The sequence below is a fragment of the Montipora capricornis genome, chromosome 13 (assembly GCF_036669925.1).
Source record: "Montipora capricornis isolate CH-2021 chromosome 13, ASM3666992v2, whole genome shotgun sequence".
In the NCBI taxonomy this organism is placed as follows: Eukaryota; Metazoa; Cnidaria; class Anthozoa; order Scleractinia; family Acroporidae; genus Montipora; species Montipora capricornis.
This window is the reverse complement of record NC_090895.1, coordinates 27,695,174-27,721,189: the sequence shown is the minus strand read 5'-3', so window position 1 is coordinate 27,721,189 and position 26,016 is coordinate 27,695,174. Positions and strand designations below refer to the sequence as shown.

General features: G+C 38.2%; 4 protein-coding genes across 9 annotated transcripts in view; 3 read left to right on the top strand and 1 right to left on the bottom strand.

Moving 5' to 3' along the window:
• The window catches only part of LOC138029680 (proline and serine-rich protein 3-like), a 19,819-nt gene extending 6,177 nt beyond the window's left edge, over nucleotides 1-13,642 (bottom strand). Inside the window, exons 1-6 of one of the 4 annotated variants that reach the window (XM_068877420.1) lie at nucleotides 13,515-13,642; nucleotides 12,656-12,770; nucleotides 5,234-5,318; nucleotides 3,421-3,713; nucleotides 1,202-1,442; nucleotides 166-266 (exon numbers count right to left, since the gene is read on the bottom strand). In XM_068877420.1, the coding sequence (XP_068733521.1) occupies nucleotides 166-266; nucleotides 1,202-1,442; nucleotides 3,421-3,632 (554 nt within the window). In that variant the 5' untranslated portion in view covers nucleotides 3,633-3,713; nucleotides 5,234-5,318; nucleotides 12,656-12,770; nucleotides 13,515-13,642. Of the gene's footprint in view, nucleotides 1-165; nucleotides 267-1,201; nucleotides 1,443-3,420; nucleotides 3,714-5,233; nucleotides 5,319-5,394; nucleotides 5,941-12,655; nucleotides 12,771-13,514 lie in introns of those variants that run through there. The other 3 variants (XM_068877421.1, XM_068877418.1, XM_068877419.1) reach the window with 3 other exon arrangements.
• LOC138029513 (uncharacterized) lies at nucleotides 1,912-3,045 on the top strand (the record flags this gene model as incomplete). Its single annotated transcript, XM_068877228.1, has 1 exon — nucleotides 1,912-3,045. A coding segment is annotated over one exon (1,134 nt), but the record flags the coding sequence as incomplete, so codon positions are not given.
• LOC138029682 (uncharacterized oxidoreductase SERP2049-like) overlaps nucleotides 8,900-26,016 on the top strand; it is a 20,741-nt gene continuing 3,624 nt past the window's right edge. Inside the window, exons 1-3 of one of the 3 annotated variants that reach the window (XM_068877424.1) lie at nucleotides 8,900-9,003; nucleotides 18,696-19,496; nucleotides 23,479-24,823. In XM_068877424.1, the coding sequence (XP_068733525.1) occupies nucleotides 18,703-19,473 (771 nt within the window). In that variant the 5' untranslated portion in view covers nucleotides 8,900-9,003; nucleotides 18,696-18,702 and the 3' untranslated portion in view covers nucleotides 19,474-19,496; nucleotides 23,479-24,823. Of the gene's footprint in view, nucleotides 9,004-16,188; nucleotides 16,304-18,695; nucleotides 19,497-23,478; nucleotides 24,824-26,016 lie in introns of those variants that run through there. The other 2 variants (XM_068877423.1, XM_068877426.1) reach the window with 2 other exon arrangements.
• LOC138030750 (uncharacterized) lies at nucleotides 14,772-15,098 on the top strand. Its single transcript, XM_068878626.1, has one exon. It carries the CDS (start codon nucleotides 14,772-14,774, stop codon nucleotides 15,096-15,098), a length of 327 nt encoding a protein of 108 aa, XP_068734727.1.

The following is a 26,016-nucleotide window of genomic DNA, read 5'->3' as shown; positions in this document are numbered from 1 at the left end:
CAATCCAACTTGTTTGAGCACTTCCTCAGGCCCCTAAAGTTCTTTGTGATTTCACATGGCTTGTTTCCATGTTGTCCTCTCACATGGTTGCCGATTACCAATCGTTTATGTTCCTCCACACGTTGAGCGATTCCAGAGTGATTCCATCACCGCAAAGCTTGATACCTTTTCTCAAGCAATTTCCGGGCTCGTTGCTGAAGATCTACTGTTTTTGCATCCAAACCCTCCACAGATGATTTGGAAGGTGACAAAACCTTCCTTGTTTTCTGAAATGTGGGACTCAAAAAATTAATACAATTTATGCAACTTAAAGACAGAGTTTTCAAGAAACAATACCAAGCAAAAATTCACAACAACTAAAAGGTATAACAACAAGCAATATTTTGAGACCAATTTTTAAAAAACAAAATTTGATGTCCAGAGGGATGTACCACCTAATCAATAATTTAAAAATATTTGACTTCAAGTTGACATGATATAGGGAATGTTGATTTACAACCACTCTCTTTTAATTCTAGTTAATTAGTTAATTTAAGCAAGATTTTTTTAGGAAAACTCTATCCTCTGGATCAGAAACCCTCCCTTAAGAAAGTTGTATAACTAATTAACAACTATTCACTGAAAAAGAAGTTTGGTAAATATTCACCACCAGCACAAAGCGAGATAAAATAGCACAAAACTATGATTTTCATTCATTAAGTCCAGCAACGATTACTATATTTTCAGGCAGAAACCCCAAGCGAGTTGCTCGTATGTGAATAGCAGAGATATGTCCAGGTTTGACCCTAATTAGATGCACACGGATTTCAATAAGCGTCACGAAGTGTCCCCTTGCTCTTCTAGCCAACTTCAGCATCACTTGTGTCTCAGAATACAGACAATTTATGTCACAAAGTGTCCCCCAAATGCTACTCTTTAGGTGAAGATTAACTGCTGCATTTACCCAAAGCTAAAAATAACGCTAACCTTTACCCTTACCTTATTGTTGAAAATAGGTAGCAAATGCGTAGACTTAAAGGGACACTTTGTGTTGGATGTCAAAATTGGGCGTGCATCTAATTAGGGTCAAACCTGGACATAAGTGGAATGGCAAGGGATATTCAGAGTATGACTTGAGTAGCCAATCAGAGCATGCCTTTAACGCTATCCACTGTTTTAGTGTAACTTATACTAATAATTTTATTATTGCTACTATGCTAACCAAAACTGGAGAAGATGGAGATGGGCTCCTTCTTGTTGCATTTTTCTTCAGTTTTGGAGAGAGACTTGGACGAGGGGAGGGTCCCAGGAGCTGATCAGGAGGGGTTGAGTCTTTAGGTGTAGAGCTACTGGGAGGGGAGGGTGATAACCACCAGAATTCACCCACTTTGCCACTGTCAAAATAGCTGTGATCTCTTTCTTGACGACTGGATGGTGGGGCATGGCGGAAACGATGAATGTACCTAAGATAAGAAAAAAATTACATTTTCATACCTGGCAGTGGTTCTTTATTACACAGGCACAAAGAAGGATGAGTGATATAATGTAATCAACTGATAAGGTTAACCCATTCACCCCTGAGGCACACCCCATTGACGAGTAAAATTGTCTGACATTTGACAGAGTAAAATCTAAAGTGTAGCTTTCACTCTCAGGAGGAAAAGATTTAAGCAAATTATTAAATACAAATAGAGTGTTGAAGCCAGTATTCCCATTTTTATAACCTAAATAGGCATGTACAAGTCTGAAGGGTAGGATTTATAGTTAGGTTTGGAAAAGGGTATCAAAAGTTGGTTCTCCACTTTACTCTAAGAGGTTAAATTTCTTAGAGTACTCTTATCAAAACTCAACAATTCTCATGATTGACATGCGTCCCAATATAGCAGTTTTCAATTCAGTGACATAAAACAAATACCAGTACCAGATTAATTAATTCAAGCATCAAGTAGAGTGCGTGTCAATAATTCCCTCAGTGACAGTTTCAAAGTGCAAGTAGGTGTCCACCAGGGTTCTGTCCTGAGCCCCTTCCTCTTCATAATAGTGATGGAAGCCCTTTCACGTGATCTTCGCATTGGCTGTCCCTGGGAGCTCCTGTATGCTGATGATCTGGTCATATCCTCTGACTCCCTTGATAATCTCCTGGAGAGGTTGTGCACCTGGAAGCTCGGTCTGGAATCCAAGGGACTTCGTGTCAACATGAGCAAGACGAAGATCCTGATGTCTGGTCCCAACTTGTACTCCCTATGTGACTCAGAGAAATTCCCTTGTGCTATATACAGGAAGGGAGTCGGAAGTAACTCCATCTTTTGTAATGGTTGTTCTCATTGGGTGCACAAGAAATGTAGCCAGATTCCCGACAGACTAACTTCAGTCCCTACATTTAGATGTAGCAGATGCAGAGGTACAGCGCGTCCAATCGATGGCAGGCCTTGCAATAGTGTCACGTTGGACGAGCAACCCCTTGAAGTTGTGGACTCCTTTCTTTATCTTGGGGACACAATCTGTGCTGGTGGTGGTTGTGAAACTGCCATCATAGCCAGGATAAGAGCTGCTTGGGGTAAATTCAGAGAACTGCTACCCATACTCTCATGCAAGAGTTTGTCATTTTGTACAAGGGGTACTGTCTATGAATGCTGTGTCAGGGGTGCCATGCTCTATGTGAGTGAGTGTTGGGCCCCTAGGAATGCGGACCTGGCGAGGTTGGAGAGGAACGAGAGAGCAATGCTGAAGTGGATGTGTGGCATCAATCCTGACAACAATACCAGTCTGAGGGCCTTATGCAGTAAGCTGGGGATTGTCAGTCTAGAAGCAGCTCTTCACCAATCGCGGCTTCGGTGGTTTGGGCATGTCGAGAGGGCAAATAGCTCAATCTCCTCAATCAGGTTCCATGAAGTTGTGGGTCGTAGACGCAGAGGTAGACCCCGGAAAACTTGGGCAGAGGTGATCAAAGAAGACCTTAAATTATCAGGTCTTGCACCTGAACTGGCTGCCGACAGGGATGCATGGAGGAATGGTGTGCGAAACCATGTGCCGCCATGCCCGCCCACAAGTGGAACAAGACGTTAATGGATAGTAGTGGTAGTACTACTACTAGACAAACGCATTTTTATAGAAACTGCGCGGTATAAATTTCAATTTATTATTATTATTATTATTAGTAGTAAGCAATCACAGCAGGTGCAAAAAGCGCAATGAACCAAATCAAAATTCATAGCAATTCCATGCAACTTGCTCAAAGCGCAGGAAAAGTAGCATGTGCAAGAAACAATTGGTTTTGGTTTTCCTTTTCGTCGGTTGATAAACTGGCACAAGATCTGTAAACCAACCACTGAGCATGCAATTGCAATCGCATAATCATTTGAAAACTGCTCTCTATCAGTAGAGCAAAGAGCTTGATTACTATAATTATTACCATCGCATTGCAATTATTAAAATTTTTACCTGGCTAAGGTGGAGTGAGGAAGTGGTCGGAATGGAATTTCTGTTCCTTCACTTGAGTGAGTTTTTGATGTGATCGGACTTTCTGCATCTGCTTCAGGTGTAGACACCATTACCCTCTCTGTACTGGGCCATGACTCATCAAACTTCGATGAGGAAGACTGGTCTGCATCTATTGTTCCATTTTCCCTTGTGGGTATTTCATGTATTTTCATGTGATCAGTTTGTTTCAGGAATTTTTCATCAGCAGGACTTATTGGGGTTTCTTCTTTTCTGTGATTAGGACTCAGACAGATCTGCCGAAGGCACATTACCGGAATTATTGCACTTTTCATGAACACTAAGTAGAATTTATATAAACAGTTTTGGTTTCTCCACCCATCAATCATACTTTGGGTGACAGTTAACAGATCATAAAAATTTGATGCAACAGGAAGTAGGCTGTCAAAAACAAATACCAACAAGGTGATCAAAATCAGCCGGTAAATTTTTACCTTTAGTTAATAAGTACATGTATTATGGAATATTTACCTTGTAATTAGTTTAATAAGTAAACACATAAAAAAAAGAAACTGTAAAAAGAGGTTTTGAGGAAAAAAAATCGGCTGATCACAGCATAATGTGTCCCATCAACACTCTCCACTGCAGTGATTGCTGGCAGTGAAAGACAAAACAAAAGGCACAAAAAGTAGTCTGGATGATTATGATTTTATAGTACATCATTATTAATAAATGGTTTGCAACCAATCTCTAGAGACACAGATAACAATGATATAATTAATGTACATAATTGTTGGTAGACAAACAATTTAGGAACTAATGAGAGGTCTTTTGTTTTGATGAAATGATGTAATATGAAAACCACCTATTATTGCTTTCAGCAGTCATCTGCAAAATATGTCTTAGATCTATGGCTGATTCTCTCAGACGAGACACGATCAAACTATCAAATATCACAAATCCCACAGCTTACTCAAGATACTCGGGTTTCCTATCAGTGACGCTTACCAATACAGTGATATTTTTGCACGGTCTAAAACTATCCGGAGAAGGCAGATCCTATGCACCTATCCATGTTAAACCCCAGGGAGGGGAGGTCAGGCTAACCACGGGAGTTTGATTGTGAGATCTGTTCCCAGGGTAGCGATTTTGATCATATGTGATGTCCAAAGGCTAGTGATTTTGATTGTGTAAAGGACATTTTACCACCTTCACTTGCCGCCAGGTGGACATTTTGACAAATTATTTTGTCCCGGGGGTGGGGAATTTGAATTATTTTAAATGAAAATGTCAAAATCCCCACCCAATGCCCGACCCCCCCTCCCTGGGGCTTAACATTGATAGGTGCATTAGTAAGTACACTTGGTATTCAAAAAGAAAATTGGAGATAACCATGCATGTTTGAGATAATTAAGTTTCAATTTGAGAAAGAAAGCCATACATTGCTTTGCATTTTAAACCTTTTTACAAATATTATTCATCAATTATCTTTCAGAAATGCATGGTTACCCCAAATTTTCCTTTTGGATTTCAATAACACTTGTTACGATTTCCTGCAAAATCATAAACCAGGGCAAAAATACCTTTGAATTAGCAGGCACCATCCTTAATTGTTTTTCTGTTTACAATTGAGGGCCATGCGCGCATGCTATGACAGCACATGCAAATTAGGTGGAATAAAATTTATTTAATGATACGGGAATAAATGGGCCTATGTTCTATAACTTGGCCGTTTCAACATGTTAATCCAATTCCAAACATAAGCGATGCAAAGAGAAAGACTCGAGTGTAGTTAATAAATAAAGTTTAAAAAGACCTTTCTTTGCTCTTCAGGCAACACCTTCTCCTGCGAAGGATAGTAAAATGTCCTCGGTAACGGATCGACTTCGAATGGGTCACCCCTGAAGTACACAAATAAAAGAAATAAAGCTAAACGAATTGAAGAAAACAACAGATAACTTTTAACTTGATGTTTACCCTTTATATGTAACAGAAGTACTCACGACTTTCTCATGTCAACTGCAAAAATAGTTACACAATTCAGTGCACTAATTCAGTTTCTCAGAAAACTCTTAATATGAAAAAAGTCACTGGGACAGTCACTGGCGGACATTCTTTCCGCCATATTTTAAAAACATAAGTTCCAGTCTCCCGTAGGCTGATCGCGACAGCGAGGCTGAGCCATACCAAAATTTTAGTTTCTAAAGAAACTGTCGTGCTGCGTCGGTGGGAGATTGAAACAGAAATTTATTTTATCAAACGAGTTGATAAAGGTCGAATAACCACCGTGAAAGATTTGGAAAGCTGACGTTTCGAGCGACGAAGGGCTAACGCTCGAAACGTCAGCTTTCCAAATCTTTCACGGTGGCTATTTGACCTTTATCAACTCGTTTGATAAAATAAATTTCTGAGCCATACCAAGACAAGTTTAACCTTGCTTGCCCCTGCAGTTGCCCCTGTTAGATAGAGTAAATGTAAATGCTTTGTTTATAGTGGAAGTACACTTAGCTATCAAGCTAGTTTACAAGCACCCCACTTTTAACAATGTGAAAGAAACAATTCGAAGTTAACAGAAACATTATTAAGATATGCCATAAATTTTCTAAAAAGTTTAAAAATAGGGCAATTAAAAGAGCATGTCTGAACTTGTTTTTCACTTTGAATGAATGCGGTTCGAGGAAAATATTTCGCATATTTACTCTTACATTTACAGTTTATCAGGTTTGGGCCTGTGCTACACAGAAAATGTACGATCATATTTTCGATCAGTTTGATTTTCTATTTTTGCAAGGTAATTTTTTCATGAAATCAGTCCAATAGTAAAACATTCATGATTGACATTATTGATGACAAAACGTAAAGTTAACATTCGGCTATTCAAGCGGAAAATAACTAAATGAGAATGTTCTTTCAAGTAAGGGAATGCTGTTTTCTAAGCGAAAAACAAGTTATAAATAGAGCTCATGATTCTGTTCTTCCAGTCCAAACAGTGCTGTATAAAAGAGAAACATTTCTTCAAAAATTGGTTACCATAATTAATTGGGATTTTGAAACTGAAATTAATTTTCTCGGAAAAACGACCTCGCACCATCGAGTCTGAATAATCGAAAGCATTCTCTTATTGTTAATTGTCTGTTGTTCTTTTTTAATGAATTTTCGAGGTTAAAGAGCAAGAAGAGCTACAAATGTCGCGTTACGTAATATCTGGACTCTTGCATGAGCCATATACGTTCCTATGTATACTGACTGTATTCAGTCCATTTAATTGGATTTTGAGAACGTAAAATCGTATATATTGAGGCTTCCTCTGTTACGTAAAGGTCAACAAGATCAAAATTGTCGATACAAGCCGGGTCCAATATTTCCTGATCTATACCTGCTTATGACGTAGTGACGTTGCGCATCGGCTTTCGATTTCGCGCGCTTTAAAACCCCGGTAAGTAAATTCATATGAGTCACTTCCAGGGTGAACAGCTGTCTACTTAGACAGAACACAATTGATTCGACAAGGAAATATTTCGTCTATGGGCAAACGCTGAAGTTTTAAAGAAATTTAAGATGGAACCAGAAGCGAAGAAGGCGAAAAGATGCCTTTTTGGACCTCCAAATCAGGAACAGCTGCAGGCAGAATTAAACAAAGAACTCAAGAAGGATCGTAAGGAAATGAACAAAAAACACAAGTTTGATTTGGAAAAAGAAGAGGCTTTAGATATGAAAGGAAAAAAACCTAATGAATGGAAGGCAGAGAACGCCGCGCAACAAGAGAGCACGTTGAACACGCAAGCTGCTGTTGGTGGAAACAGACAAAATGAGGAAATGGAAATTTCAGAGGAACAAGAACACGAAACGCCAGCAAAGCATAGCTCAGAACCAGAGGCAAGTAAGGCGAAAAGATGTCTTTTTGGACCTCCAGATCACGAACAACTACAGGCGGATTTAAGTAAAGAACTCAAGAATGATCTTATGGAAGGTAACGAAAAATACGATTTTGATTTCGAAAAAGGAGAGCCTTTAGATTTGAAGGGGAAAAAACCTAAATATGAATGGAAGGCAGAGAACGCCGCACAACAAGAGAGCAGTTTAAACACGCACGGTGCTGTTAGTGTAAGCCGACAAAATGAGGAAATGGAGAAGATCTCAGAGGAACAAGTGTCTCAAGAACACGAAACGCCAGCAAAGCATAGTCCTTGACTGCAATGGATGCCATTGGCCGTTTTTATACTAGAGACGCATAATTCGTCTGGGACGAACTTGGGCAAACATTTTTTCTGCGTCTGTTAAATTCATCTAGTATAAAGACGGCCACAAGACGCATTATGCGTCTGGACGAAGAATCTATTTTAGTGCGTCTTCGAAGACGCACTAAACTGGAAAGTTCGTTCAGACGCATTATGCGTCTAGTGCCCGTCTTTATACTGGACGAATTTAACAGACGCAGAAAAAATCTTTGCCCAAGTTCGTCCAAGACGAATTATGCATCTCATATAGTTCGTCCCGTCTTTACACCAGACGGATAACATAAGAGACGCATGATTCGTCTGGACGGATTATGCGTCTCTAGTATAAAAACGGCCATTGTAAAAATGAAATTAGACCTGATTGTTCAATCATGGATTAAAATAAATCGACCGATGATGCAGTCAGGATCTGTTTATACCGGCAATCTTTGATGAGAGATGTACAAACAGCAAAATCATGACCTTCTTTGGCTGTTTATCGAACGTTGAAAAAAGATTGCAACGCAGGGATCGTTTTTCTGCGAGAAAAAAAATCCTGACTTTCATTTTCAACATCGAAACAGAAGACGCATACTAAAGAACGTTTTTGACACGGACATTTAGAAATATGCCGGCGAAAAGTGTTTACATTCTTAAGCGAAATTGTTTATAACGACTGAATAATTGCTAGAATTTTGAATTGTATATGGCTGAAATGAATTAACATTGTGTACAGTGAATCCTTAGATTAATTGGTTGTACATAGAGTTCAATAGTAGAATAAATGATTTGAATCATGATGTTTTTAAGACTGTCTTTTTTGGCTTATGATTTCAAACTCAAATAATAGAACGATCAATATAACGTAACGGATAAAAAGCATAGCAATTGAAAAACATCCAAAATGTTAATATGCATCCAATCTCGCTGTATTACACCAAATGTACAAATTTGGATTTAAATTCCATAATCTAAAATATGATCAATATATCGCAAGGGACAAAAATAAAACAGCCAAATTACATTTAACTCCAATCGTGCGGATATAAAATGTATTAATCAAGTTGAATGACATGAAATAAATTTCTTTCATCTATTTCTACTCAGAAATTCTTTAGTGAAACATCTTATCTATTTTATGTTTTACGTTTTTATAATCGAAACGAATCAAGGATTACATTATTCAGCAACACTTCTTTGGTCACGCTATTATCTTATTTGTCACGCGATACTGTGTGTTGTGAGGGCCTAGGAATGATACATCCGAAAAGGGCTGGACAAACCGGCCAGACGCGGCAACGGCACAAGTAGTCGAGAGTGTGCGACTCGAGCTCGATAGGGTTACAAAACACCGTCCTTCAATCTCAAGGTACTTTTCTATTCATTCTCGTTACGTTAATGTCGCCATTTCTCATCTTTACAGATATTCTTTTTGTGCATGTGGTCCTGTCAACTTTGGACTGCTAAGCTCAATTTTGTACGTATCAACTGAGTAGTTAACTTTGTTTTGGTCGTGTACTGAGAGTGGACATTTTCCATCCTGAAGTCTTCAGATTTGGAAAAAGATGCTTTTTGAGGGTTACTTTAATCACAGGAGACTAGTTTTCACGGTGCCTCTATCCCAAGCACAATTAACAATTATTAGTATATACTAAAACAGTGGATAGCGTTGAACGCGCGCGCTGATTGGCTACTCAAACTCCGGATATCCTATGCTATTCACCTCCGAGCAATACGCGCGGAGTTTGGGCCCGAAAATGTTGTAATCTTTTTGTGCTATATTATCTCACTGTTTTAGTATATACTAAAACAACTATTCACCTCAGTGTCGGTGGCTAGCGTTGGATATTTACCTCGCCACTTTGCAGCTCGGTAAATATCCACCAATAGCCACCTCCACTTCGGTGAATAGTTGTTAATTATCCTATGATCGTGCGTTGGATGTGAGATGGTAAGTAGCCAACAAGACGCCTGGAGGCGCTAGCGTGGGATGCGTTGGACGTCACTCTGGTTATACGATGAAAATCACAAATTTAATGTTGACTCTTTTTTCCGCTTCGTAAGCAGACCTGCTTGTGCCTCGTCATGTAATCTTTCCTTGTGATGAGCCAAAACTGAGAGGTTTACACTTGGTACGACACTTTAGCAACACTATTTGTGACCATGTAAGGCCTGGGCTCTTCATATATGCATTCCAACACTCAATTTTTTTCATTGGTTGGTTGGAGATGATTTTCGGAAGATCAGTGGCATTAGCAGCTTTGTGGAATCGTCCTTGTACAATCATTGATCAGTAGGAAAGTTATATTTTTTCAAAGAATTTTTCATGTCAAATGCAATTTTATCAATGGACATTTCCACGGTTTTAAGGCCATATTCGTTGCAGGGCAAACACAGCTTCAATTACCATCACAAAGCACTAAAAGCAAAGTGAACACACCATAACTCCAAACCCAGTGTGGTCATCACATTACACATGCGCACAACCGTTTCAGCTGGTTCAATGGCAGCCATAGACAGCTCGGTGTTGTTAGGGTTATAGAGCATGCCAACTCTTCCAGGCACCCCTTTACCGTGTGTTTGGCTAAAACCTGACTGGCAAGATTTTGAACTTTGATTAGTTTATAATTATTATGGACATTTCCCTTGTTATTAGTTTCATGAGTACACACAAAAAAAGAAAGTGTAAAAAGAGGTTTTGAGGAAAAAAAATCAGCTGACCACAGCATAATGTGTCCCATCAACGATCTCCAAGTGCTGCAGTGATTGCTGGCATTGAAAGACAAAACAAAAGGCACAAAAAGGAGTCTGCATGATTATGATTTTAATAGTAAATCATTATTAATAGATGATTTGCAAACAATCCTTGGAGACACAGATAAGAATGATGTAATTAATGTGCATTATTGCTAGTAGACAAAGAATTTAAGGAACTAATGAGAGGCCTTTTGTTTTCGTCCACCAACACAGTGGTGATGATGTAACATGAAAACCACCTACTATTGCTTTCAGCAGTCATCTGTAATATGTGTGTCTTAGATCTACGGCTGATTTCCGTGGACGAGACAGGATCAAAACTATCAAATATCACAAATTAGCTAAACTGCAGAATACCCAGCCACTTATTTGCATATGAATTGCGCCTATTGTTATATTCTTTGATAACACTCACATGATAAGACGGCCATGTTCGTGCCAAAATAATAGAAAAATGTAGCTCCAATTTTGCGTAATAAACTTAATAGAGTCAAACTCCCAAAAGACTTTTTTGCTATTGTTCTTTCCACTGACATGGCTGCCGTGATATCAGGTGCAATAGAAGAATGCCTCATTCTTCAAACCATGCTGCTACAAGAACACAATAGTGGCCGGGTATTCTGCAGTTACTCCCAAAAGCTAATTGTTTTTCCGGTCAGTGTAAAACGCAGACTGCAGACTGAGGGTAAAATGCAGAGTGCAGACTGCAGACCAGGGGTAAAATGTAGACTGTGGGTAAAATAAAATAATGAAAAACGAGTTATAAGGATAAAGAGTGTTGGTATCTGTTTGTATTTTCACACTGAAACCCCAACACAGCTCTGATCACTTTGGTTGCCCCACCACATGTTATAAATCCGGATTTTCATCGAACTCTGTAAGAATTGAAGCTGTTTGAATCCTTGTTGTTGTTGGAAAAAGTATAGTTTTGAGTTGTGAGTTGCTTTTAGGCAAAGAAAACCCCGTAATTCTACTGTCCATTTTGCTGCACTGAACAAAGTCACAGAGTAATTAATAATAATAATAATAATAATAATAATAATAATAATAATAATAATAATAATAATAATAATAATTTATTGGTTTCTATAGCGCATATATCAATACAAATTATCATACATGCTTTATGTGCAGCTTAAAATAAATCAAACTAAATCAAGAAACTAATATAATAAATAATAAATTCCTATAAATCAATTAAAATATATATAATAATCTCTATATATAAAATTTAAAATAATAATCAAAATCATACATAATGAAGCTAGAGACCAAGGCTGTTGCCTAACAGGAGCCCGGTAGCCTGGGGCTCCCAAAGAATATCTCTGGGCGCCTTAATTTTTCACAACACCTTTCACTTCATATGTTGGGCTCCTAAGTTCTCAGCATTTAGCTCTGAGGGCCCCTTTAAAATTTTCTTATGCAGCAGCCTTGTAGAGACTATAGGCTAATTTGAACAGATGTGTCTTAAGTTGTTTCTTAAAACTACTTATACTGTCAACTAAACACAAGTCTCTGGGTAAGTCATTCCATAATTTAGGTGCAGCCAGCATAAAAGACCTATCACCTAATGTTTTCTTTCCCTTAACTGGTGGTACACTAAGAATTTTACTATCATTCGATCTTAATGAATATGTAGAAGACTTAATACTTACTAGATCAGACAGATACAGTGGAGCTAAGCCATTTATAGCCTTAAATGTGATTAATAGTATCTTTATCAATATGCCATCTAACAGGCCACCAATGTAATTCCACTAAAATAGGTGTAATATGGCACACTTTAGGTGCCATAGAAATCAACCTTGCTGCTGCATTAAGTACTCTTTGCAACTTATTCAACTGACAATCTGGCAAACCAAATAACAGACTATTACAATGATTAATGCAACTTGTTACTAAAGCATGAACTAAAGATTCTGTGACTTTAACAGAAAGGTATTTACAAATACATCTAAATATTATATTGTATAGATAATAAAAAGCAGAAGCACATGTCTTATTGATATAACTAGCCATAGACATATGACTATCAAAAAATACACCAAGATTACAGACAGATGCTATCAATTTGTAGTTTAGCCAACTGCTGCTTAGTACCAATAAGTAATAATTCCGTCTTAGACTCATTAATCATCAAGTTGTTCGATATCATCCAATGCCTTAAGTCCCTGATACAATTTGACATTACATTGACAGCAATAACTGATGCTGAGCATCAGAAGACTCACTTAGGCGAAAAGAAAAATACAATTGCGTGTCACCTGCATAGAAGTGCACTTGCAGAAGATGGTGCTGGACAATCTCAAAGAGCTTACTAGTGCAAGCAGTAAAGGGGAGAGCTCCCAGGCATGATCCTTGCAGCACACATTGCTTGATCTGGAATGAACGAGAGACTTCACCATTTACTGATACAGGATGAGAACGATTTTCTTAATAGGATACAAACCACTTGATGGCATCGTTGGGGATTCCCAGGTTTTCTCCTAGGCAGCTAATGAGTTTGTCATGTTTAACAGTCTCAAATGCCGCGCTCAAATCCAACAGTACGAGTCGTGAAACCTGTTGATCGTTCATTGCCAAAAGAATGTCATTCATTACGTTTAGCAAGGCCGTCTCTGTACTATGGCATGTTTTATACGCCGATTGTAACGGTGAATGTAAATTATTCTTTGACATGTGCTCAGTTATCTGATCAGTAACAGCTCTCTCAGTCAACTTAGAAATATATGGCACATTACTGACTGGACGAAAGTTCTGATACCCAATAACTCAATTTATTTTGACATGCATGGCTACAATACCAATATTAACAAAGACAGAGATAACGTGGATTTTGCAACAATTTAACGTTTCAGTCGGCTTAAGCCAGTATCAATGAGATGTAAAAACTTCTCATTAAGATCCTTTCCTTCGTTTTCGTGTACGTTATGTTTATCCTTTAGTTCACAAGTTCGTTTGTTTTGCATCTGAAGGATGTTATTTATTACAAGCTCTCCCTAGGGATTATCACGCATGGCTTAACCAATGAAATCCCCATGTCCTAATTGCTCGGAATACATGAAATTCTTTGTGCATTTCGTTGCACCGAAAAAAAGACAACCGGGATTACAAATCGGATACCTTTCATGTATTCCAAGTAATAATTGTTGGTTTTTCGATCGATATCCCTTGAAGTACCGGTGTGAGAAATAACTTTGAACGTTTCAATCCATCTGGAACCGAGCGCAAAAACAAAGCAACTGGCGGACATTCTTTCCGCCATATTTTAAAAGCATAAGTCCCAGTCTCACGTAGGTTGATCACTACTGCGAGGCCGAGGAATATCAAGACAAGTTTAATCTTGCCCGTATTAGATCTTGCATAAATTTTCTAAAAAGTTTAAAAATATTGCAATCAAAAGAACATGTCTGAACTTGTTCTTCACTTTGACTGCGGTTCGAGGAAAATATTTCGCATATTTACTCTTATATTTATAGTTTATCAGGTTTGGGCCTGTCCTACACAGATTGAAAAGCTGAAAATGTTCGATCATATTTCTAACCCTCTTGTATCGAGCGTCTAAACGGGAGGTTGGTTTTCTGTTTTTTCAAGGTATTTTTTTTCTGAAATCAGTCGAATAGTAAAACATTCATGATTGATATATTGATGACAAAAACGCAAAGTTAACATTCCGTTATTCAAGCGGAAAATAACTAAATAAGAATGTTCGTTCAAGTAGTTTTTATAAGGGAATGCTGTTTTCTAAGCGAAAAACAAGTTATAAATAGGTCTCACGATTCTGTTCTTCCACAGTCTTTTCTCCAAACTGCCTGCATTAAGAGCAACATTTCTTCAAAAATTGGTTACCATTGTTAATTAGGATCTTGAAACTGAAATTAATTTTCTCGGGAGAAGCACCTTGCACCATCGAATCTCAATAATAGAACGCATTCTCTTATTGTTAATTGTCTGTTGTTTTTTTTTAAGGAATTTTCGAGGTTAAAGAGCGAGAATAACTTTTGAAAGAGCTTCAAATGTCACGTTACGTAATATCTGGACTGCTACATAAGCCATATACCATATACGTTCCTGTATATAATGACTGTTTTCAGTCCATTCAATTTGATTTTGAGAATGTCAAATCGTTTATATTGAGGCTTCCCTTTTACGTAAAGGTCAACAAGATCAAACTTGTCTTTACGAGACGGTCCAATATTTCCTGATATGTACCTGCTTATGACGTAGTGACGTAGTTGCGCATGGGCATTCGATTTCGCGCGCTTTAAATAGATGAGTCACTTCCAGGGTGAAAAGCTGTCTACTTAGACAGAACGCAATTTATTCGACAAGGAAATAATTCGTCTATGGGTAAACGCTGAAGTTTTTAAGTAATTTAAGATGGAACCAGGAGCGAGTAAGGCGAAAAGATGCCTTTTTGGACCTACAGATCACGAACAACTACAGGCAGATTTAAGCAAAGAACTCAAGAATGATCTTAAGGAAATGAACGAAAAATACGATTTTGATTTCGAAAAAGGAGAGCCTTTAGATTTGAAAGGGAAAAAACCTAAATATGAATGGAAGGCAGAGAACGTCGCACAACAAGAGAGCAGTTTAAACACGCACGGTGCTGTTAGTGTAAACCGACAAAATGAGGAAATGGAGAAGATCTCAGAGGAACAAGTGTCTCAAGAACACGAAACGCCAGCAAAGCATAATCCTTGACTGCAATGGATGCCATTGTGAAAATGAAATTAGACCTGACATGGATTTAAATAAATCGACCCGATGATGCAGTCAGGATCTGTTTATACCGGCAATCTTTGATGAGAGATGTACAAACAGCAACAAACTCATGACCGTCTTTGGCTGTTTTACAGTTATCGAACGTTGAAAAAAGATTACAAAGCAGGGATAGAGTTTCTTACAGAAAAAAATCCTGACTTTCATTTGCTACATCGAAACAGAAGACGCGTACTAAAGAACGTTTTGGACACTGGCATTTAGAAATGTGGCGAAAAGTGTTTACATTCTTAAGCGAAATTTTTTTATAACGACTGAATAATTGCTAGAATTTTGAATTGTACATGGCTGAAATCAATTAAAATTGTGTACAGTGAATCCTTAGATTAATTGGTTGTACATATAATTCAATGGTAGAATAAATGATTTGAATCATGATGTTTTAAGATTGTCATTTTTGGCTCAAAATTTCAAACTCAAATAATAGAACGATCAATATAACGTAACGGATAAAAAGCATGGCAATTGAAAAAACATCCAAAATGTCAAAATGCATCCAATCTCGCTGTATTACACCAAATGTACAAATTTGAATTTAAATTCCGTACTCTAAAATATGATCAATATATCGCAAGGGACAAAATTAAATTTAACTCCAATCTTGCGGAAATCAAATGTACTAATTAAGGGTGCGTTCGATTCACCGTATTCCGGAATACGAATACATGGAATAGAAGTTAGAAATCCTTCGTTTTTGTGAGATTCGCATTAAAATTGTCAAATAGCTGGTAAAATGCTACTTCAAACATATTTTTGTTATCCTTGCTGCTTCTAAACGTGCCAAACATAGGGTTTTAGTCGTCACTCCAGGCATTCTTATTCCTAAGTTGAATGAGATGAAAGAAATTTATTTGAATTATTTTTACCCAGAAATTCTTCAGTGAAACATCTCATTTATTTGATTTTTTATACTTTTATAATCGAAACGAATCAAAGATTTTGTATTCAGCAACACTTCTTTGGTCACGCTATTATCTTATTTGTCACGCGATACTGTGTGTTGTGAGGGGACTAGGAATGATACATCCGAAAAGGGCTGGATAAACCGGCCAGACACGGCAGCGTTGCAAGCAGTAGAGAGTGTACTTACTCGATAGAGTGACAGAACACCGTCCTTCAATCTCAAGGTACTTTTCTATTCATTCTCGTTACGTTAATGTCGCCATTTCTCATCTTTACAGATATTGTTTTTGTGCATGTGGTCCTGTCGACTTTGAACTGCGAAGCTCAATTTTGTACGTATCAACTAAGTACTTAACTTTGTTTTGGTCGCGTACCAGTTGAGTGTGGACATTTTCCATTCTCAAGTCTTCAAATTTGGAAAAACGACTTTTCGAGGATTACTTTTATCACAGGAAACTATTGTAGTTTTCTCGGTGCCTCTATCCTTGCCTCAATCCCAAGCACAATTGACAGTTATCCCATGATCGCGCGTTGGATATTAGTTGGTAAATCGCTAACAAAACGCCTGGAGGCGCTAACGTGGGATGCGTTGGTCGTCACTCTGGTTATACGTGGAAAATAACAAATTTAATGTACTAGCCTCCTAAGCAGACCCCGGGGGGGTACTCCCAGAAAAATTGGGTAGGGGTGTGCGGCCCGCTTCCTAATGCCTTCCTAATGCCTGGGGCACCTAACTTGCGAGCGTGGGCGACCAAATTTCTGAACGAGTAGCCCAAACGGGCGCCTAGCTTATCACAAGGTGATTCATCCTCACTTTTAATTAATTTATTCTGGGGTCTTGAAAAAATGACTTGGGCTACTAACTTTTAATGTTGGAAGCCTGAAGGGCTCCAGAAAAGTTTTCTTAGGCAGCAGCCTGGCCATGTAGGGCGTGGGCTATTTACATATGCATTCCAACACTCAATTTTTTTTCTTTTGGTTGGTTGGAGATAATTTTGGGAAGATCAGTGGCATCAGCTGCTTTGTGGAATCGTTCTTGTACAATCATTGATCAGTAGGAAAGTTATATCTTTTTCAAAGGATTTTTCATGTGAAACTCTGGCCATATTTGTTGGAGGGCAAACATGGCTTCAATTATGGTCACAAAGCATTAAATGCAAGGTGAACACACCATACCTCCAAACCCAGTGTGGTCATTGCATTACGCATATGCACAACTGTGCCATGGTTAACAGACAGTTCGGTGTTGTTAGGCTTGTAGCGTATGCCAACTTTTCCAGGCACCCCTTTAAAGTGCCCCTGTGATGAAAAAAACCACTCCCTTTTTTTCTTCAAATTTTGAAAGTGTGTTTGCTTAACACCTGACTGGCAAGATTTTGAGCTTTGATATGTATCCAAAGGCCGGTTACTTTGAGTGTAAGTTTTTGACTTCATGGTCTTCATGTCATCTCGGCTTGTCTTGTGATTCCAATCTCCAAAGTAATTTCATAAGCAATGTATGTTTCCTAAAGTGATGAATGGTCATTATTCCATTGAATATGAGGTAAACTGAACACTGTGCACTGTACATCTCAGTCTCCTTCCCAACAGGACTTAACTTCGGTGAGAAGCGTAAGCACCAGGCTAATTGCAATTTCAGACCACAATGAAGAAAAACAACAAAAAAAAAAGAACAACCCATTTTTAGAGGTGGTATACCTATGGCATCCCACATGACAAGGCAGTAGCGTCAAATTAGCTATAACCAGTCTCATATCCAACAAGCGCAAATGGAATAATTATTTTTAATTATTAAATTGTCATAAAATTCTGAATGCTTGGGCACTTGGAAATTGAAGCCAAGCAGTTTCCAGCTTGGCAACACTTGACACAGTCGGTTTCCATATTAGGTCATACAGTATCAACCTGGTTCCCAGGGTCCACTTCCCTTCCTCCCTTAAGAAAGTACCCTGGTTGCAGCTGGTCACATGCCTATGTGTTCAAATCAAATCCGCACTGAGGGTGGGTCCTTGACATATACAGATCTATTTTGGGGAGGGAGAAACAACTAGTTGTTTTTCTTGACCAAGCAGCACTCACGTTTTAAAGTCAATTTCAATGTCAATTTTTATTTTGCTACACTACACACAAGTTTGCAAAGAAAAAAAAAACAACTATAAAAGGAAATCAAAGGGCAAAAAGTGGCAGGGAAGCCTTGATGGAAACCATGAGGCTTATAGAGTAAGCTTCCCCAATAATTACAGTTCAGTCATGAAATATTATTAATGCTTACAATGTAATGGGATTATCAAATAATTCCAAATAAAAAAAAAATCCAAAAAGGACGAACAAAAATATGATACATGACTGAAAAAACCATATAAATGTATATGCTAATATAGATTTAAAAGTACACGAATATTGGAAATGATGCAATTGTTATTCACACAACTAACAGTTGTTGCACGCAATTATGTATTTTTTAGTTACAAAAAAAGGTAGTCTCAGTCAGTACATACTTTACAGAAATCAGTGATTTGAAACAAAAGGAACTACAACTACAACTTGAGGGGCACTTTTAATTGATGACTTGCCTTGACTTGTTAAAATCTCATTCAATAACTGGTTTCAATTTAGACAACCAATGATGAGAAACTGGGCTGTGATTACCGGTGCAGGAACAGGAATTGGAGCTGCTTTAGCTAAAGAATTAGCTTGTCATGGTTTACATGTCCTTGCGATAGGACGCAGACTGCAACCGTTGCAACAAACACAGGAACATGCTCCTAACAGAATTTATCCTCTAGCTGTTGACATTGCTACCAGTGAAGGTCAAACAAGAATATTGGATTTTATCCCTGAATGTGATGCAGTAAAATATTTGGTGCAGAATGCTGCTGTTGGTATTCCATCCCGACTCTGTGATATCCAACGGAGTGATTTTGATGATGCCTTTGCTGTCAATGTTACAGCACCACTGATGTTAGCCAAAGGGTTTTTCCCAAGGCTTGACAAATGTCAAGGAAGAATTATCCATATTGGGACAGGCGTGGCCAGCAAACCTCAGCTGGGAACAATAACTTATGGCATCACAAAGATGGCCTTTCAAAGGTTGTATGAACAACTTGTTGTAGAACTTGATGGAACTCAAGTTCAAATTGCTGAGATTCATCCAGGAGTTGTGGACACAGAAGGATTGTGGGAACATGTTAAGTTAGCTAAGGAACAAAATTTGCCACATGTATCATACTTTGAACAAGCTGAAAGGGAAGGGATGATTTCCAGTGCAGAATTTGCAGCCAAGTTTATTAAATTTGTTTTGGTAGACACAGGACCTGAGGAGTTCTCTAAAGTTTGGAATATACACAATAAAGAGCATTGGCAGAGATGGAAGATTGAGCAAACACAAGAATGATGACTGAGTCTTCTGAAACTGTGGTAAGGGGTGATGTAAATTATTAATTACTTTATAGTAGTTATTAAATTGTAGTAGGTGGGTAGTGGGTGGGTGGGTGGATGTGTAGTGGGTGGGCGGGCAGGTGGGTCGCTGTAGTATTAATAATGTTAATTAATCCATTTGTTCCATTCACACCTGATGTGCCCCCAATTGATGAATAAAATCATCTGGCGTTAGACAGCATCAAATCTATAAGTCCCACTCTTAGGGTTGAAGGAGACATAGTTTTCAAGTGGACCTAGATCTTGTTAACCCATTCTCACCTAAAGCTCTGCCAATTGTCTTGTAAAATCATCTGGCATTAGACAGAGTAAAATCTTTAAGTCTTACTGTTGGGTGAAGATTAGGGTTAATCACTTTATTTAAAAGAGAACTGAAGGCCAAAATCAGCAATTTTTCCAGCATTTTTTTTGGAAAGCCTAACATAAGTAAAAGTAACTTTGTGGAGTTATTTCTTCTCGTTTCCTGTTTTTTGTGAGGAATTTATGTTCGAAGTTAGGCTTTTCCCTCCTTTTTGGCCTTTTCAGTGCAGGCTCAAAAACTAAATCAGCAGCTTGCTGTGACGTATGATATGGGGAACAGAGATTTCATAATCGAGAGGAACAAGGTAAACATGTGTACTTTCACGGGCTCAGTATTCATGACAAACATCATTCAAAACACTGCTTCTATATGGAGCGCTCTCGCATGTCTTCCCTATATCATACTTCACAGGCTGCAAAGATGATCTATGACTCCTCCATTCCGAGCTGCAATGCTGATGGCCCAAATTATCGGAATAAAACATTTTTTAGGTGGAAAAATGACGGACATTCCAGAAAAAAAGTTGAGCTTTCTCTGGAAAAAGCAGATCAAAGTCTGTTTTCATGGGTTTTTGGTATAGTCAGTCACTAACTCCTTTGCTCACTCGCCACATAAATCAGTTGAATGGATACCTAAAAAAAAAAATCTGAGATCCCAAAGTACTGGGGAAAAGCACTTTTGATTTAGCTAAAGAAGATGCATTCATGAAAAAATCCCTGTCAAAGCAGTTTCTCTTTTGTTGCTAAGTGGGTCAAGTGTGCAGGTATTTCCCAAACTTCAAGATGCACACAGATAAACATCTGCATTTACCCTGAGCTAAAAATAACACCAACCTTTATCCTAACCTTTTTGTTAGAAACTGAATGGGTAAGACATGCGTAGACTTAAAAAGGCATGCTATGTAAGGAACACACTTTGTGTTGGATATCAAAATTGGGCTTGCATCTACTTGCATTTGTGGACATAAGTGCAAGTGTGAGGAGAAAGGAGACAGGCATGCAAAAAATGGCTGTGCGAAATCTGGATCTGAAAATGTTGGGATCTGTTGTCTCAGCACTGCGGTCTGATTAATTATTATCTGGGTGGGCCCAGTTTCAGTGAATGCACTGTAAACTAAGTGCCAAAAAAGCCTGTTCCAAGAAACAATACCCACCTGTAGTCAAAACATAGATAGCCAATGGTTAGTCTTTTGTGGTTATTAATTGGGTTTTGTTTATTAAAAGTGGTGGAATTTGGTAAAATTTTATTACTTGTCTTGGGAACACCTAGGGTGTGCAAAAATGTCTCTGGTTGGCTTGGTGACTTTCGTTATAACATCAAATTCATATAGTGTTTCATAACGAATGTAAGGAATTTAGAATGAGACATGAATTTGAAAATTCAACAGAAAGCACTGAATTTCTTTCTCAGTCAATGCTTTCTCATTTGTGGGCCATCGTGCAATATTCCAAATAACAACATACAAACGTGACATTAGTTATGCAAAGGTATGTATTTTACTGGATGTGTCTGTTGTTACTCAATTTACTCCTGAAGGTCCAATCACTTGAACACTTGTTCAATTTGACTCTCATGGAGTTAGTTGTGTGATGCTCTAAAGAACAACACGCCTGCTGTGTGACAAGTGTTACCCAAACATGCGTGTTTTGCTGGGTGTCTGTTGTTACTCAATTAACTCCTTGAAGTCTATTCGCTTGAACAGGCTTTGACTTTCATGGGGGCCTGGGATGATGTTCCAAATATCTCCACACAAACGTGATGTCTGTCACGCAAAGATGTGCGTTTTGCAGGAGCCTGTAGTTACTCAATTAACACCTTTAAGTCCAATCACTTGAACGCATGTTTGTAGTTGTTTTATTATTTTCGTCCTTTCCATAAATCTTCGTGGGGTAAACATATGACATTGTTACTCTAAGTAGGTTCAAATGAGCGATACGCTAATGTCATCCATTGTAACAAATGGACAAGTGATGCGCAGATTGGTTACGTAAGGAAAGCAAATTTGCCCAAGTTCTTACTGTCGTTCAACACTGAGCAAACAGCTTGTAGTTCTTTCTCCCACGCAAGTAGCAGCTCAACAGTATAAGGCCAATTATTGATATTGAAAAAGTCTTTGGCATGTCTGTGAGCTGTCTTCTTATTGTCATGGCTTTTAATTGAGGCTATTCTCACGTATATACGATGGCACTTATCAAGTCTGTCTTTGGACGCAATTGTCATCTTCCCAATACAATATCGTATACGGTATACATATACCATAAAAAGAGCATCTTCAAATACAGTTGAACCGAAAGCGTTGCTTGATAAATAGATATATGGATATCGCATTACATATTGTTTGATAACTCGGGTCGTTGCAAAAGAAAAGAATAAAGCGAGCGACCTTAAGCAGTTTAAATGCTATAATTATCCTTTAACTGCCATAGAAAAGACTTTAACATTTGACATTCTTGAGTGGTATTTCGAAAAAATGGATTCAAGAAGTCGTATCGATGGGTTTACTCTTTTCAAACTCGTAGTAAACAAAACTTTTGAACAAAGATTCCATTGTTCATTTGCTGCCAAAGTTGTCACCTTGAACAAATATATTTGGTGACGTGTAAGGAGGTGATTGGCTATAGACAAATCCTGAGCTAATTTGTTCGCGTGTCGGCGTGGCGGGTTTGCAACGCCAACTTGAAAGGGACGCGTTAGGAAAATTTCACGTCCATTCCAAGCTTTGAAGATAAACAACTGTATGACCGAATTCAAGTTCAGTGAACAGATTTACAAACAATTAATCATCCTGTACTGGACAATGGCAGGCTGAGCCGTAGTTGCTGGCGTTAAACAATTGTCAGCCAGAGGGTCGATCGCGATCGTGTGATTATCGTACGTTAGATTCGATATTAGACCAAGCGACGCTATCACTACGCAACAATTTTACTACGGCAAGTTTCTCCCTGGTTTTACGAGGAAATGGGTTTCGGTGAATGGGATCAAGTGTAATAGTATCCCATCTTGCTGTCAAAGCCAGCAAGACTCGAAAAAAGGGATTTTTGCGTGAAACGTGTTTACGATAAAACTTGTATTGCATACGATTTTGGAATAGTTAAACAGCAATACGAGTATGAATACTTCTGACGAGAGTCCACGTCGCGCAAAAGCAAAGAGGAACCTTTTTGGAAGAGTTGATCACGACCAAATTCGCAACGATTTACATCGAGAATTGACGCTTATCGGAGAAGAGAAAAAACAAAAGTGGAACTTTGACTTTGAGAATTGTGAGCCGCTTGAAGGCCGATTCAAATGGCAGCGGGTTGGCAGAAGACTTCAAACGCGCAAATCACCAGTAGAAGCAACGCCTTGTGTTCCCTCATCAGGCACTTCGTTTGCGGAAAATGTTTTTCGTCAGAGATCCGTAGATTCCACGCAAGCTAGAGCAAGATATAACTTGAGAACTAGAGGCAAAGAGCTTGTAAATGTCGCAGGGTTCGAGTTCAAACCGATCGATCTTTCTAGAGACCGGTTACGGGATTTTCGACCGACGGCGGGAAACAGAAATACAGGTGACTTGACGATAATTTAAGACATCATGTGAAAATAATATTATGTGATAGCTTTAGAAGACTTATTCTCATTTCGTGGGTGAGGAACTTAAATTTTACCTTTCCTTTTTAGGAAATTATAAAAGCAAGAGAATCACCAAGGGACGGAAATCAACCTCTTCCACGGTGCGACGAAAGACTAAAATCCCTCACCATCTGGTTGCGAAGAAAAGTCGTCGTTAAATACTAATCGGTGAAATGAAGTGTGTACGGTATATTGCCAACAACATGTTGCAATTTTAACGTCGCAAAGAAAGTTATCTTTGTTCATTTCGCTGCCCATTGATGAGATATTACAATAAGTTCATAGTTTCGTCGTCTCCTGGTCGCATCAGCGAAAGGCTTCGGGGAAATTGACTTGATGCATGAAACCAATGTTTTAAAACATTAATGTCGTGTTTATTAGTTAGCAAACAACCGTTTGACCTATAAAAGTCGATGCATTTAATGCAGAGTAAATGAGAGTTTCACCATTAATTAAACCATTGAAAACAAAACTTAACTTCGAGTTTTTTACCCGTCGCATTTTTTGTTTTGACAAATTTGCGAATAGCGTCCGTTTTCATGGTTGATGGCGCACAGAATTTTGAAGACGCGGCAATCATTCTTTCTCCTTCCATATGTGCATTTTGTCCTTGAGAAATTAAACAGAGTTTACGTAAGATTAGAACATTTCGTTTTGTCTGGAGATGCTGTTTTTCTGGAGTTGTACAGTAAGAAGTAGGTTGTGCTTTGTTAAGACTGTGCATCCTCATTGCATTCGAAAACTCCATCGGCAAAATTCTTCGTCTCCCTTCTTAAGTAATTTGTTATTGACTTTAAAAGAACTGCAATTCGCTTTGTTGGTCTTTTGAACACACATTTTAATGGAAATCGTCTTAAGTACAACAAAAAGATCGTAGATTTATACTTTGTCAAAAAATTCATATTAAATTTCTTGATTTTCAATTTTGAGGGTTTGACATTTCGAAGTCAGTACTGACAAGAAACATAGCAGATAACAGGCTTTTGTCATAATCGAGGGATAAATCAATCGTTTTAACAAAACGCCCTAAACAAATAGGTTAATAAAGAATTTACGGTAGATAATTGTAGATAATCACCTCAGAGTTCATTTTGAATCCCTTTTTGGGCAGAAGACTTAATGTCAAACATTGTGACCCTAAGGCAGAAATACGATATGATAAGCTGCGTCCATCACCAACAAAGGATGAAAAGATAAAAATAACCTTCTTATCCGTTTTAAATGGACGGTTTACTTTTTGTGACATCAGCCATCGGTGGTTTTGGGAAAACAGGTGTTTTCATGGTTTAATTTTGTCTGACATATGATTTTATTTACGATATTTTCTCAAATTCATGATTCTGTGCCGGCTTCCCTGCCGGAAAAATAATAAAGGGGGTAGAGAAGGACAAAATTAAACATTTTATTATTCCATTCTGAAATATTTTGCCAATAATCCCCCTTCACTGCCTTTATCTTATGGTCTATATTAAACCTATTCCATTTAAAAATGGAATTCTTCCCTTGTTCTTGTAGACTAATTCTTGAAAAACTGTTTTTGGTTGTCTTTTGTGTGTTTTCCGGACTGTGCGCACTTCCTACCTGTAGTTCGAGGGTGCCGTTTGCAACGGTAAACTACTGGTATTTGAAGACGTTCCAATGAAAACCCCAATCAATGCACGCATGTAAACCCACTCGTCGTGTAAACTTCTAGACCACGGTAATTTTGCATTGACCGCTTGTGTTTTTGCGTTTTGATGCAAATAACTTCTCCATTTTTTTTAATCAAATCTTCTCAAACCATACATTCTATAGCTTTGTCAGTAACAAATTTCTGCAATTATATGCGGAGTTTACAGGCAAATACATACCGTATGGAACATTTAAACCGAGCAAATATAATTCCTTGTCCACCTTTCTTCGTCAAATTCAAACAGATACAGTAACCATCCGCCTGGGAACCAGTGGATTAAGAACATGAAATTTGGCCAATAAAGCACCATATAAATAAGAACAAATTCAGCGCAATAAATAAAACGTGTTCTTAATATAAAGGGAAAGGGTATTAGAACGATGAAACAGTACAATAACTCATATCAAAGTACTATCGTGTTTAGGACCAATAAAAACAAAAAGTATTGTGTGTTAATTAAACCTCTAGTAATGTATAATTTGAAGTATTTCTGATACCAATTTTAAGAACATTTTAAGATCACTTTCAGGCTGATTTCTCACTAAGCACCCCTAAAATAAGAACACGATCAGCCTTAAACCTGAAACCAGTGTTCTTATGTGCGGGTGTTTACTGTATGCTCGACCTGCTATATTTCCTCCACTATTGATAGTTTTGGAAGATTTCCATTTTAAAAGTGGTGAATTTTTCTTATGGAACAGCCTACTATCAGGTGTAGATAGAATCATTTAGTACTGCATTCAATCGTTCGATGTCTTCGAATAATGCCTCTTTGATGCTTGGCGATGACAGTTCGATGATAAAATAGATGCGTGTAGGTCCGCAAGGCGTCCGTACAAAGAGTTTGAAAAGGGTATGAAAGACCCCAGAGCACATCAAGATAATCGTAGTCTTAATCCGGTGTTGTAAGTGAC

Coding starts and splice junctions, on each gene's coding strand:
- LOC138030750 (XM_068878626.1), top strand. CDS start 14,772: ATGGAACCAGGAGCGAGTAAGGCGAAAAGATGCCTTTTTGGACCTACA.